This window comes from Pipistrellus hanaki (assembly GCF_964339955.1).
Source record: "Pipistrellus hanaki genome assembly, chromosome: X".
In the NCBI taxonomy this organism is placed as follows: Eukaryota; Metazoa; Chordata; class Mammalia; order Chiroptera; family Vespertilionidae; genus Pipistrellus; species Pipistrellus hanaki.
Genome location: NC_140524.1, coordinates 22219226 through 22233729, shown reverse-complemented (window position 1 = coordinate 22233729; position 14504 = coordinate 22219226). Strand labels below are relative to the sequence as shown.

General features: G+C 37.5%; 1 protein-coding gene across 1 annotated transcript in view; it reads left to right on the top strand.

The window, feature by feature from the left end:
- SLC9A6 (solute carrier family 9 member A6) overlaps window positions 1-14504 on the top strand; it is a 54943-nt gene that overhangs the window by 24266 nt on the left and 16173 nt on the right. Inside the window, exons 7-12 of the mRNA XM_084870213.1 lie at window positions 1231-1372; window positions 3183-3288; window positions 3585-3673; window positions 5486-5599; window positions 9275-9386; window positions 10306-10459. Of these exons, the coding sequence (XP_084726339.1) occupies window positions 1231-1372; window positions 3183-3288; window positions 3585-3673; window positions 5486-5599; window positions 9275-9386; window positions 10306-10459 (717 nt within the window). The remainder of the gene's footprint in view (window positions 1-1230; window positions 1373-3182; window positions 3289-3584; window positions 3674-5485; window positions 5600-9274; window positions 9387-10305; window positions 10460-14504) is intronic.

Below are 14504 nucleotides of genomic sequence, written 5' to 3'. Positions count from 1 at the left end.
ATTTTTTTAAAAGCACAAATATGTTTTCCCCCCCACACTGTTATTAATAGGAACAAAAAGATTAGAAGCAATTTTTAAATATGTAATACTGGGGAAATGCTTTAAAATTTTATGTTATTCCCATTTGGACCAATTTGAAGTCTTAAAAACCAAGGTTAGAGATACTATAATAATTCTTATGTCGTCACTTAAAGAAGCATTGTGATTACAACTAAACATGAAATAGCATACATGTTACAAAAAAGAGAAAAGAAATACTAGTGGAAAAGATAGATCTGTCAGCATAGTGGACTGATTCCTCCTCCCCAATTGTGCATTATATTACTTTCAGAATGTTTTTAGAAAGTATTCATAACAATGTCACTTGCCTCAAGATAAAATGTTGATTGATGTAGAAAAGATGAGTTAGGATTTCATTTCAGAGGCCAGCATCTGACTGAAAAATAAGAAAATAAACCTCTCATTTATTCTCAGCCCATCATGCTTTTCATGTGTTCTCATACATTTTAGTGATTGAAGCATAAACTAGTGATTAATGTGAATCTTGAATGTACATGAACTAATCCAGGGAAGGCAGTCTCAGGAGGCATAGCATTAGATAGTTTGTTCTAGACAGCATTTTGAAAACTGTCATCAGGGAGAAAAAAGGTTTTTGTAGCTATATCCTTTATTTTCTCCAGCTAGCTGGCTATATTTTCATGTTATTATGTGGTCAGATCTCATTTATGGTGGTGGGGTCCCTTGTGGGTAAAAAAGCATGACATTAAAGGCCATTTTGTATTTATTGAAACAATATCAAATCTACTGATCTCAAAGTGATCTAGTCACTTTGAACATTTAAATGCAGATGTTTAAATTTTTCATTTGAGTTTGAGTCTCAGAAATTTCTTGGTAACATTACTAGAAATTGATGTTAGAGCTATACTTCAATAAAATAGGTAAAATTAGGAAATTTTAGTTTGGTCTTTAAAAAAAAAAAACCACAAACCTAACTTTTCTTGTTAGCTTGAGCCACTACACGGTTAACCTTTTGACCTTACTTTGGCAATTTGAATCCAAAGTATAGCACTAACATCACTCTGGTGCCTTTTGAGTTCTCCCTTTGAAAATTTCATCTTTTAAGTTCTACACTAGGTAGTGTTTTTATTTATTTATCCATGTAATTATTTTTAGGTAATGTTTTTAAAATAAAAGTTGCTTCTGGAAGTAAGAACAATCTCTCCTTTGTAGCTCAATAGTGGCATACCAGCCAGCTGGAGACAACAGCCACACCTTTGATGTCACAGCCATGTTTAAATCGATTGGGATTTTCCTTGGGATCTTCAGTGGATCTTTTGCAATGGGTGCTGCTACTGGAGTGGTGACAGCTTTAATATCCTTTTATAATATTTATCCTTTCTTATTAACCCAACAATGTAATTGAATGCTGTGTTCTGTGGTCTCTCCTAGTTCTATAATTGGCACTGTGTTATTATTATTAACTTATAACAAAGTACTTGGTTTGAAAACATTAGTTATTCATCTTTACCAATAAAGAAAATAATGCAGTTGTTTTATGTAGGATTACATGCCCTCAAACTTTCACTACAAAGGTTTAATTAGACATAGTCTCCCTTTGGGGTGAATTTTAAGGTTGTAGACCAAATTGATATAAAGTTACATATATTTCAAAGAGCTTCTGAGTCTTCTGTTTTGCTGTTCAGCCTGGAAGTCTTTTGCTTTATTTAAAAGGAAAAATAAGAAACCTATGACCATTATGCCAACTGAACTAGATAGGGTTCCTGGGCTAAGATAGATGGGAGTTCATCTCAGTTTTCACCAATTTTAACCTTCTACCACAGAGTCCTAGACACTGCCACTATTGTAGTTTGTAATTTGCAATATTGGGCAAGTCATTCCTGTATTCATTCAGAAAACATTTTTTATTGCCCACTGTATGCCAGGTGCTATGCTCCTGGGTATCAAAAATGAACAAGACAGACATGGCCTCTGCCTTCTTGGAGCTTCTGGTATAGAAGCATTGACACTTCACCTCATGGGTCCTCTGTGTAGGAAGGTGGAAGGTGAGAGCAGCAGGGAAAATCATTCAGACTAGATGACCTGTAAAGAGCTCCCAGCTCTAAAACTTCTAAGACATTTTGTTATGAAACTAATACTGCTTTCAAGATTCTATAAGTTTGCTATACTTCAGCTAAGTACTGAAAGGGACTTATCTTATGGCTTTTTACAGGTGAATTGAGGCACAAAGGGGCAGTAAAAAGAATTCTTCAAAGGAGCTAGGCTCAATAGTATCTTTTCCCCATTACAGTTCCTTGAGGGTAGGAAGTATATCTTATTAATCTTTTTATTGTAGTACAGGTTTATTGAAGTGAATGTAGATTTCAGCCTGAGGTTTATCACAGCTTCACATAGGCCCTTCCATTGTAAATCAGCAAATACTTTTTAGACTAGTGTTAAGTGAGTGACGTGCTTCAGTTTCTTCATCATGGAATGTTCTGCATCACAGAGGTGTTAGGGCATCAGATAAATGGAAAATCTCATGGAAATGACATTTTAAATAAATATAAATTTCCATAAATATGGAAGCTCTTTTGCTTTGGGTCACAGATTAATAATCAGAGTTGGCATGTTGTGTATCTGATCTGTTGCTCCCATCTCTACCTGTCCTTTACTGTGTCATTTCTGGCAAGGCATGTGATACCCATAAAATAATCAGAAAGACTAAGCTGTTAGACTTCTTCATAAAAGGGATGGCTGCTCACTCAGTAAGATGCTCATTTTAAGAGTTACTTCACTCTGGTGCCTTTTTATTCTGTGGCTTTTGTGTTAGGCAGTAAAGCCTTCTTTTACTTTATATATATATTTTAACATTTAAAAAAATATATTTTATTGATTTTTCACAGAGAGAAAGAGAGAGGGATAGAGAGTTAGAAACATCGATGAGAGAGAATCATTTATCAGTTGCTTCTTGCATACCTCCTACTGGGGATGTGCCCGCAACCAAGGTACACGCCCTTGACCGGAATTGAACCTGGGACCTTTCAGTCCACATGTTGACGCTCTATCCACTGAGCCAAACCGGTTTCGGCCCTTCTTTTACTTTCATGGTTGCCTTGCCTTGACTATTATTTTTTCTAGTTGCACTTCTGTATTAAGATTTTTACTAACCTTAACAGTCTTACGTGACAAAGTTCACCAAATTACGGGAGTTCCAGTTGTTGGAGACAGGCTTGTTCTTCTTGATGTCCTGGAGTACCTTCCTCTTGGCTGAAGCATGGGGTTTCACGGGTAGGTTACTTTCTCCTTTTGATTGTAAACCCTTACAGAGAGTGACTCTGCTAGTCATTTTTTTTCTACTAGTAGACCAACTCCTCTAGTATTTGGACATACTTATTAGGGTTGGGATTTATGCTGTCACTTTAGAATGTCAAAAAGATTTTCAATGCAAATGGTATGTCTCAACAAATAAGTCATAACTAAAAATGTCAACACTCAGCGTATAATCTACTTCTGTAAAATAAAAGCCTCAGTAGAAAAGTCGGGAACTCTCCTTTCACATGAACTTTGAACACTTTTCATTGCAGGAGTGGTTGCAGTGTTGTTCTGTGGCATCACGCAGGCCCATTATACATACAATAATTTGTCCACAGAGTCTCAGCATAGAACTAAACAGGTAAGATAAACTTTATAGTTTGTGAATCAAGTTTTTCTCCCTGTAGTGAAACAAATTTGTTCAAAATGATGCCTACTCATTCTGGCTCCTGTTCTCTTATTTTTTTAAAATCTTTATTGTTGAGAGTATTACAAATATCTTCCCCTTTTTCCCTCCTTGCCCCCCACCACCCAGTTCCCACCCCACCCCAGGCCTTCACCACCTGGCTCCTCTTTCTTTGACTCCAGAAATAGATGGAATTGGCAGGTTGAAGGGTGACAGTTTTTAGGACAAAGGTAGGTGACAAGAATAGTCAGGGACTATTGTGATTGTGTCAGTTAGCTTCCTTCCCTGTTTTCTTAACCTAATGACTTTTAAGAGGAATGTTTTTCTAGTCAGGTCTGACTAGAACCATGGCTGTTTGACGTTGGTAAGTTTAACTTCTGATTTGACTGGATCTACTGCTAGGTGATGCAGAGAAGATTAACATCCTTTAGGCACTTCCAGAAATGTGAAAACATCAGGGGTTGGGTTTCATATGGCCTTGAATGAACAGTTGTGTAGGGCACCTGAAGCATTTGCTAGTCTTATGAGGTATATGGTACAAAGATATGAACAATATGTAATGTCTAGAATAGAAACAGATGCAGAATTTATTATGATTACATCAAGGAATAGAAGATTTAAGTTTTACCAAATGATTAGGACACTTGAGATTAGCCTGAGAGAACTCATGACAAAGCAGGAGCAAAGGTACTTCTTTTTTCTGGAACCACAAATTTAGTGATTGACATATGCTTTTTTTCCATTCCTTCAAAAGAAATTAGGCTTCCTATACACTGGGGCTACAAATCCCTTTTACAGATTAGCTCAGTGCAATAAGTATAGAGACGATAATCAACTGGGGTGGTGGTGGCATTTTTCTAGACAGTGGGGTAGGGAATAAAAAAAACAAGGTCACAGTGTCCATTGGTGATATGAACCTTGTGTACATAAATACAACACACGGATTATAGGGTGGTGAAGGCCTGGGGTGGGGCAGGGGTGGACTAGAAGAGGTCAGTAGGGAAAAAGGAGGACATATGCAATACTTAAAACAATAAAGATTTAAAAAACAGATTAGTAGAACTTCTAGCTTTGTATTTCAGATTACATGTCATACCAGATTTCAGAGAAGGGGTAGGGGTTGGCTTGAGGCTTGAAGAGCTACAAAGTTACCCTAGAAGGAGGGTACAGAGCACAAGACGATGATGCACTGACTCCATAAATTAAGGACAAGACCCAGGTAAAAAGTGAAATCACACGGCAGGGCAGCAATATGAGAGTTGTCATAGTGCTCTATGCCAGGACAAAAAAAATTTGAAGTTGGGTCTTTACAGCCTGTGAAAGGGAAGTGTCTATGAAACTGCCATATTTAGAGAGATTCATTGGGTAAGGCTGTACAGATGGATGACAGGGATACCAATTAGGGTCCTTTTGCAGCATTATGGGTGGGAAGTGATGAAAGGTAAACAAAGGTAGTGGCAGGACAACAAAGAACATTCCATAAGAAAAATTGTCAGGGTTTGGAAGAAGGGGATAAGAATGACTACATAGGGGATTAGAGAAGGGAAGCTGACTGGGGAAAGTGAGAGGCAACTTTTCTCTTTTTCTCTGTGGGACTGCTAATGTCATTACTACATTTGCTTGCCTCTGAATCACATATTTTGGGGGATATACATGAACTTTACATATTTGAAATGTCTGTTTTGTTGTCTTAGTAGTAATACTCATGTTTTCACATTATGTAACTTAATTTATTTTCTGGACTAACCTTTTAACATTTCGTTTCAGTTGTTTGAGCTTCTCAATTTCTTGGCAGAGAATTTCATCTTCTCCTACATGGGACTGACACTGTTCACCTTCCAGAATCATGTCTTTAACCCAACATTTGTAGTAGGAGCATTTGTATCCTTTATAATTTGTTCTATTTTTAAACTTTTTTAAAAAATTGAAATTCGCATGTGTTTCCTAGAGGGCTAGTTGACAAGAATACATTTAAATATATAAAGTGTTCCTCTCAGTACAAGAAGTAAGGAGTTTAATTCTTTTATCTGCTCTGTTTATTCTATTCTATCTTCATCTGTTAATTGCACAAATAATACTGATACATTGAAATGACAGAAAAAGTTTCCTACCATTCTGCCAATCCCAAAAGAGAAAACTATAACATGTTTGTCCTCTATTGCTAAAGCGAAGAAAGAGAGAGTAGATACTGGAGAGCAGTGCAGTCTATGCCACAGGGTCATTGAAAGCTGGTGAAAGGCAGGAGGCTGCCTGCCCTCTGCCTCATTCTCTCTTACTTGTTGAGTCTTTAAAATCCAGTTGAAAGAGAGAAGCTGAGTAAATGAAAAGGAGCAATCAGTATTTCCAGCCTCATGAGAAGGCAGGAAGAGATGAAGTCCAGAGCGTGTAGGGAAGTAATGGCCTTCACTGGGAGGAGGAATAACTCCACCATGGCTCCAGGAGAGGGTAGGTTATAAAGAGATGAAGGCACATTTGCAAGATGGTGTTCCTGACTGCTGACCTCTATTTTAATCTATTAAATATGAGGTGAGATTATCTGCTGGAGGTGAGATTATCTGCTGAAAGTGAGATAGGAGCAGGTGGCCTATCAGTTATCTATTATATAACAAATTACCCTAAAATTTAGCAACTTAAAATAACAGTCATGTATTATATCACAGTTTCTGAGAGTTAGGATACTAGAAGTCGCTTAGCTGGGCTCTTCAGGCTCAAGCAGCCCTCGTGAGGTTGCAGTCACTCTCTGGGCTGGGACTGTACTCTGCAGAGTTGATGGGCTGGAGAATCTACCCCAAGTTTACTCACATGGCTGTTAGCTAGAGGCTTCAGTTCTGTTCTACATAGATCTCTCCATGGGGCAGCTCATAACATTGCTTCCCCCAGAGGGAGTAAGCTGAAAGAGCTCCAGGATGGAATCCAGAGTGCCTTTTATAACCTAACCTTTGGAGTGATACACCATTATCCCTTCTGCCACATTCTGTTGGTCGCACAGGTGGATCCTGGTGCATTGTGAGCAGGGACTTCACAAGGCTGTGAATACTTGCAGGGAGGGATTTTTGGGGACTATCTTAGAGGCTGGTTTCCACGGGTGACAGGAGTTTTGTGGAGAAGATTTAGAAATAGTTTTTTTTAGAGAATGGGACAGTGAGTTGAACAAATAAATGATGTAGGATTGCTGAGCAGTAATAGGGACCCACTTGAGTCTGAGAAATAGATATTAGCAGTAGAATCAGTCTGCCCTATTGTATGACTTCGACCTGGAGTACTTAGCTGTAAGCTTGGAGGAAAGAAATAGTTGATTCCATCTAGTTTGGGGTTTTGTCAAGTGGATGCAAAGAAAAGTGGGCTCTTCAGGATCAAGGCAAAGAAAGCACAGAAAGAGACAAATGAATGTCAGGTGTTTCAGAATATTATGAAGATGTGGTGAAGCCCGGCCACTGTGGAAGTCATGGTTCAATTCTTGGTCAAGCACATGCCTATGTTGTGGGCTTGATTTCCAGTGGGTTTCATGCAGGAGGCAGCTGATTAGTGATTCTCTCTCATCACTGATGTTGCTATCTCTCACTCTCTGAAATCAATAAAAATATTTTAAAATATATTTTATTGATTTTTTACAGAGAGGAAGAGAGAAGGATAGAGAGTTAGAAACATCGATGAGAGAGAATCATTGACCAACTGCCTCTTGCACACCCCCTACTGGGGATGTGCCCGCAACCAAGGTACATGCCCTTGACCGGAATTGAACCTGGGACCCTTCAGTCCACAGGCCGACGCTCTATCCACTGAGCCAAACCGGTTTCGGCAATAAAAATCTTTTTAAAAAGATGTGGTTAAGAAGGGAAGTGAAGCAGGGAAAGGAATGACTGTTAGGGGGAAGTAGCAGAATCTTTGGACTGGAGGTCCCAGAGAGGGGAAAGAACTATCCAAGTGAGATAGATAAATATGAAATGTGAAAAGAAATTGTGGTCAGAGAGGATGTTTGAATTAGTGATTTAAAAAAGTAATATTTTTAAAACCACCTCAGAATACAGATTCTGCCAGAGATTAGCAGAAATATTTTTTAATTTAAAGCTCTAAGTAGAATCTCTGTTAGAAAGTGAGGTATTAGTGAATGCCATTCTACAGAGTCTTAGTCTTCTGGTAATGAACTTCAGGCAAAAAAGATAAAGCTCTATTAATAAGAGAAGAACCTGCCGAAACCAGTTTGGCTCAGTAGATAGAGTGTGGCCTGCGGACTGAAAGGTCTCAGGTTTGATTCCGGTCAAGGGCATGTACCTTAGTTGTGGGCACATCCCCAGTGGGGGGTGTGCAAGAGGCAGCTGATCGATGATTCTCTCTCATCGATGTTTCTAACTCTCTATCCCTCTCTCTTCCTCTCTGCAAAAAAATCAATAAAATACATTTTTTTTTAAAATAAGAGAAGAACCTTAGCGGGAAGACTTCCATGAGATCGGTAACTCCATATTCTGCTAGTGTTTGAGAAATTGTTCAGCAGTCACGTTCCTTGATCCACTGTACTTAACCGGAAATAAGACTAATTATTTTCCCTAGGTTTCTGATTCTGTTAGGAATTGAAGTTTCTGGATACAAAATCCTACCGTGAAAATTGACCCCTACAAGGGAGAGCTGTTCTCTTGCTGGCTATGTTAGTTAGGATCTAGATTTGGTTTCATGTGACAAAGACCCAAATTAACTGGGGTTTAAACAAGATAGAAGTTTACCAATGAGCATATAATGCTTATGTACAGTTCTATTTTGCCTTTAGTCTTACAGATGCTAATGATTTCCAATGGTACTTAGGTCAGCACTTGTATCCCCATCCTTGTTTTATTTTTAATCTTAGATTTTCCTTTATATATCTTTCGGAAAATGGGGTGGAGATTATATTGTAACCCCTGAGATAAAAACTATAATTGTAAAGCAGAGCCTCTATAGACAGCAAACTGGAAGAAAAGACACTAAAATTGTGTGTGGGTTTTTGTTGTTAAAACCATTCTGAGTTACCATTAAGCCTTCCCTTTGAAGCAGGGTGGGAGTTATAAACTTAGAGGACTGCATCAGAGCTAGCAGAAATTTCAGTGGTATGAGGTGTATGAGCTTCCCTTTTCTTTGTCCCGAGGAAGCAAGGGCAAGTTTAGCCAGTATTACTCTTCCTCCTACTAACACTGACAATTAAAGTGAATTAACCTATTGTAGTAATAATCTTAAGATTATACCCAAGAATCTCTGCTTTTAAACATGTTTCTGTTCATCTCATGAATTTCCTATATGTTAGATCTGCACTGTCCAATTTGGTAGCAACTAACCACTTGTGATTATTTAAATTTAAATTAATTTAAATGAAATAAAATTTTAGTTCCTAGGTCACACTAGCCACATTTCAAGCACTCAGTATGTTGGACAATGCAGATATAGAACATATGATCATTGTACAAAGTTCCATTGGACTGCTCTGTGTTAGAGAAATAGAAAGATTGTTAGAAACTCTTCTTGAATGTAGAGTCTAAGTAATATTAATATAGTAAAAAGAAATTACCCTTAACCTATTAATAATTTTAGGTTGCTATTTTCTTGGGGAGAGCTGCTAATATTTACCCCTTGTCCCTCTTACTTAATTTGGGTAGAAGAAGTAAGATTGGATCAAATTTTCAACACATGATGATGTTTGCTGGTAAGTTATAACTCCCTCTCTTTTCCCACTCCAAGAAACCACTTACAATGTATATGCTAGCTTGTTTTAAATGGAAATGATATGCTGGTAAGATATTACTCCCTTAAATATTGAAGGTGCAACCTCCAAAAAATTTTTTAGTATCTGTATTCCCTTCTATGGGAAAATTTTCATGTTCTGGTTCCAAATTCCCACATGTCGCACATAGTAGAGAAGATAAAGAATTATGCTCTTTCACACAAAATTCTGTGAATGTTTATAGCAATTCTATTAATTTCCCAAACCTAGGAACAGCCATTTCTGTTCCAGTGGGTGAATGAATAAGCAAACTGGTACATCCATGCCATGGAATACTACTTAGCACTAAAAAGAACAAACTGTTGATACACACAACAACATGGATGAACCTCAGAGACACTATGCAAAGTGAAAGAAGCTAGTCTCAAAAAGTCACATACTCTATGATTTCATTTATATGACATTCTGAAAAAAGACAGAAGCATAGTAACGGAGAACAGATGAGTGGTTGGCAGGGTATTGACACAGTGACAGAGAGTTGGATTAAAAAGAAGTTGAACAAAAGAATTTGGAGGTGGGTGGGTAGTGAAACTGTTCTGTGTCTTGGTTCTGTTAGTGGTCACACACCTCTATGCATTTGTCAAAACTTAGGGAACTATACACCCAAAAGAGTAAATTTTACTGTATGTAAATTTAAAAACAAATTTCAAAAAATTGTAAAAAGATCAATGTATGTCAGTATCATCTACTAATTCTTTTTTCCATTTATTTGTACTTATGTATGTTGATATGTACTTGTTCACACCCCTCTTAAGTTCTCAGAATACCTTATTTCTCTGAATTTATGAGGCTCACATTGGTAATAAGTTATTGAAGAAATACCTGTTCCATTTCTTTTTAGGCCTTCGTGGTGCAATGGCATTTGCCTTGGCCATTCGAGATACTGCCACTTATGCACGACAAATGATGTTCAGCACCACACTTCTGATTGTGTTTTTTACCGTATGGGTATTTGGTGGTGGCACCACTGCCATGCTGTCATGCTTGCATATAAGGTAAGTAGTGACTGGGGACCTCATTTCCATATTAAATTATAATTCAGGTTATTTTCTTTTAATCATGATAAAAATTTAAGCTTTGATAAGTCTATAATATTTAATGTTTTCCTTTTAAAAACTAAACAACATGTAGTACAGAAAAATGAAAGATATGCAAAAGAAAAATAACCATTGTTAACACTTTAAAGGATGTCTTTCCAGACCTCTTGCTATGCATTCTATATATTTTTAACAAAAGGGGCCAATACTACAGGTACTCCTGTAAACTTATTTTTAAATGTAATATAGCATGGGCATTTATGTTATTAGTAAATAACATAATTTTACTGGCTGTATATATTTTAATGGCTGTATATATTTTAATGGCTGTATATATTTTTGTTTATTTATTTTGATGGCTGTATATATTTTTGTTTATTTATTTATTGTATTATTATATAATTTATTTAACCAAATCTTTACCTTGTATTGTTTCTAGGATTTTGCTATTACCATTAACATTTGAGGCTTTTGCTATTACTATTACCAATAACAATGTAGACATTTGTTAATGTATACACCATTGTGTATTTGTTTGATTATTTCCTTATGATGCATTCCTAGATGTAGAATATTCATATATTTAAGGCTTTTGATCCACATCACCAGATTGGATCAAAATTTTTCTCCTGCACCCTGTGATACAGTCCTGTTTATCTCAACCCTAATTAATATGAGATATTATCATTATTTCTCATCTTTATGATCAGCATAGTTTCTGACCTGACAATCCAAGGTTGAGATTGTGAGGTCTCGGTCTTAGATGCACACTCATTAATGTATTCAATTGGAAAGCTCCCTTGTATCTCAAGAGTTCTGCATTGTTTCCATGGATACAGCAGCCTATGTTGCTAAAGCCTTTGTAGATTTTAGTCCTGTGTTTGGCTGAAACTTCATAGGCCTTTAGAGCTATTGAGCCTGGCCAGCATAGCTCAGTGGTTGAGTGTTGACCTATGAACCAAAAGGTCATGTTTCGATTCCTGGTCAGGGCACATGTCCAGGTTGCAGGCTCGATCCCCGGTGTGGGGTGTGTAGGAGGCAAGTGATCAATGATTCTCATCTTTAATGTTTCTATCTCTCTCTCATTCTCCCTTCCTGTCTCTAAAATCAATAAAATATTTTTTATAAAGAGCTACTGAGCTTCCAGAATACTTAGGGTTCATTAGAGAAAACTGTATTTCACATTTTATAGAATCTGTTTTCCATTTTTTCATTCTAAAGACCAGCCAGGCTTAAATCACACTTTTAATGTGATTATTATCTTTATCTTGTTTTACTATTCAAATACATTTCTTGCAGTTTCTGTGCTGCTGTATATAATAAAGAATACACAAAAATAATGTTTGTATAACCCTGATTATTACCTCAGGGAGTACTGGACAATTTTTGAGCACCTACTATTATATGTTCTGGGTATTTACAAAGTGCATTTTACAAATTTATCTAATCACAGAGCTCCATTTTACAAATAAGGAAATAGAGGCTTAAAAATTTCCAAGTTGTTCAGTGTCATACAGACAATTAAATGGTGGGTAAAGGAACCTCATCAAGAAATTAGGGTGGTCAATTTTGAAAGGTTTAAATATCTTCCTTTTCTCAAGAGCTTGTAAATGAAGACTCCTTATTCTAAAAAAAAAAAAATTTAAGAATTTTGGAAAAATAATACTCTTAAATGGATTCTTAATATTTAAGTGAAATCAGTTCTCTTCCCTAACTTCCCTTCATACAAACCAAACAAAATATCCATGTTTTACCCACACACACACAAAAAACCCCTACAACCCCCCCATACTTACATAAGTTGAATATCCCTCACCAGCTTTGCAAACTCTTTGGCCCTATCTTGCTTGTCCTATAGCATAGTTTGTTTTTTTAATTATATGTACTAGAGGCCTGATGCACAAAATTCGTGCAAGAGGCTTGGTCCCTGTTGCTGCGGTGGCTGCCTCAGCCCCTGCCACCGTGGCTTCATCCAGAAGGTGGTCCGAAAGGACATCCAGTCTAATTAGCAAATTGCACTTTTATTATTATAGGTTATACATATATAAATCTATCCCCGGAATTCTTCCATTCTAGATTATATATAATCTAACCCCACACCGGGGATAGATTACCTTATAGTTTTAGGTGAACTCTTGTTATTCTTTTTTGGGGATTTTTTGGCCTCTGCAAAGAGAGACTGGAATTTAAGTTTCACTTCCCAATTCTGAAATTTGGCTAGTATAATCTTGAGGAGGCTGATAATAAGTCCTTAAAGTTTAAGATTAATGCAGACTTAGACTTGACTATGAGTTCTTGCTCGTCAATTTTGAGTACTTGTTCCTTCCTTTACCAATTCTGTGATCTTGAGCCTCAATCTACCCTTTTAAGCCTCAATTACCACATTTGTAATGTGTGTGCTAGTACCTGTCTCCTAGGGTTGTTGTAAGTAGTCAGTGAGCTAATGTCTGTAAAACTCTCAGCACAGCACTGCAGATGTGTTTTTTAGCCATTCATTCAGTAAATTGAGCACTCCATGTGGAGGCACTGTTTTAAGTTCTAACTTAATGGTTCTCATTTGAGGGTGATTTTGTCCCCACTGCAAGGGACATTTGGCAATGTCTGGAGACATTTTATTATCACAATCTAAGACAGGAGGCTGCTGTTGGCATCTGATTAGTAAAGGCCCAGGGTCCTGCTAAACACCATACAGTGCACAGATCTGTGCCAAAATGTCAGTAATGTGAAGATTGAGACCCTAGAGAGGTACAGCAGTAGTAATAAGATAGAAAAAGTCCCTGGTCTCATAAAATCTGTATTTTAGTGGGAGAACACAGACAGTACACTAGCATTCAAAAGAAAATGCAATTTTAGGTGATATTAAATGTTATGATGACAAACAAGGTACTGTGATGGTGACTAGGGATCAAACGTATTTTATAGGTGGAGGTCAGGAAAAGTCAGAGTCAGTCAGTCTCTCTCTCTCTCTCTCTCTCTCTCTCTCTCTCTCTCTCTCCTACATTTAACATCAGTCTGGACAAGGTATTGCCAGTTAAACAGTGAGCACGAAGAAGAACAGCCCAGGCAGAGAGAAAAGCATATGCAAAGGCCCTGAGGCAGGAAAAAAACGACTTCTTTAATGAACAGGAAAAAAAGCCCACATAGCTGGAATATAGTGATTAAAGTGTAGATAGGAAATAAGGTGGGCAAAATCCTATAGGGGCAGTGGTTGGCAATCACATCCTGTAAAGGGGTGGATAGTAAAATTTTAGGCTTTGCAGACCATATGATCTCTGTCTCAATTACTCAACTCTAGCATAAAAGCCCCACAGATGTGCCCTTAGCTGGTTTGTCTCAGTGGATAGAGTGTCGGCCTGCAGACTGAAGGGTCCCAGGTTCGATTCTGGTCAAGGGCACATGCCTGGGTTGCAGCTTGATCCCCAGTGGGGAGCCTGCAGGAGGCAGCCAATCAATGATTCTCTCTCCCTTCCTCTCTGAAATCAATATATATATATATATATATATATATATATATATATATTGACATATAACATATATATATATGTTATAATAATAAAAAAAAAGCCCCACAGGCCCTAACTGGTTTGGCTCAGTGGATAGAGCGCCGGCCTGCGGACCCAAGGGTCCCAGGTTCAATTCTGGTCAAGGGCATGTACCTTGGTTGCAGGCACATCCCCAGTAGGGGGTGTGCAGGAGGCAGCTGATTGATGTCACTCTGTCATCAATGTTTCTAACTCTCTCTCTCTTCCTTCCTCTCTGTAAAAAAATCAATAAAATATATATATTTTAAAAAGCCCCACAGATGATACACAAGTCAATTGGTGTGGTTGTGTTCCAACAAGACTTTATTCACAAAAATGTGGCCTCTGGGCCTTAGTTTGTGGATCCCTGCTTTCGGGTCTCATAAGATATGGTAATGAATTTGGATTTTAAAGTCCAATTGGAAATCTTGTAAGATTTTAAAGTAAAGGAGTGACATGATTATTTTTGTAGGGTAAAAGCA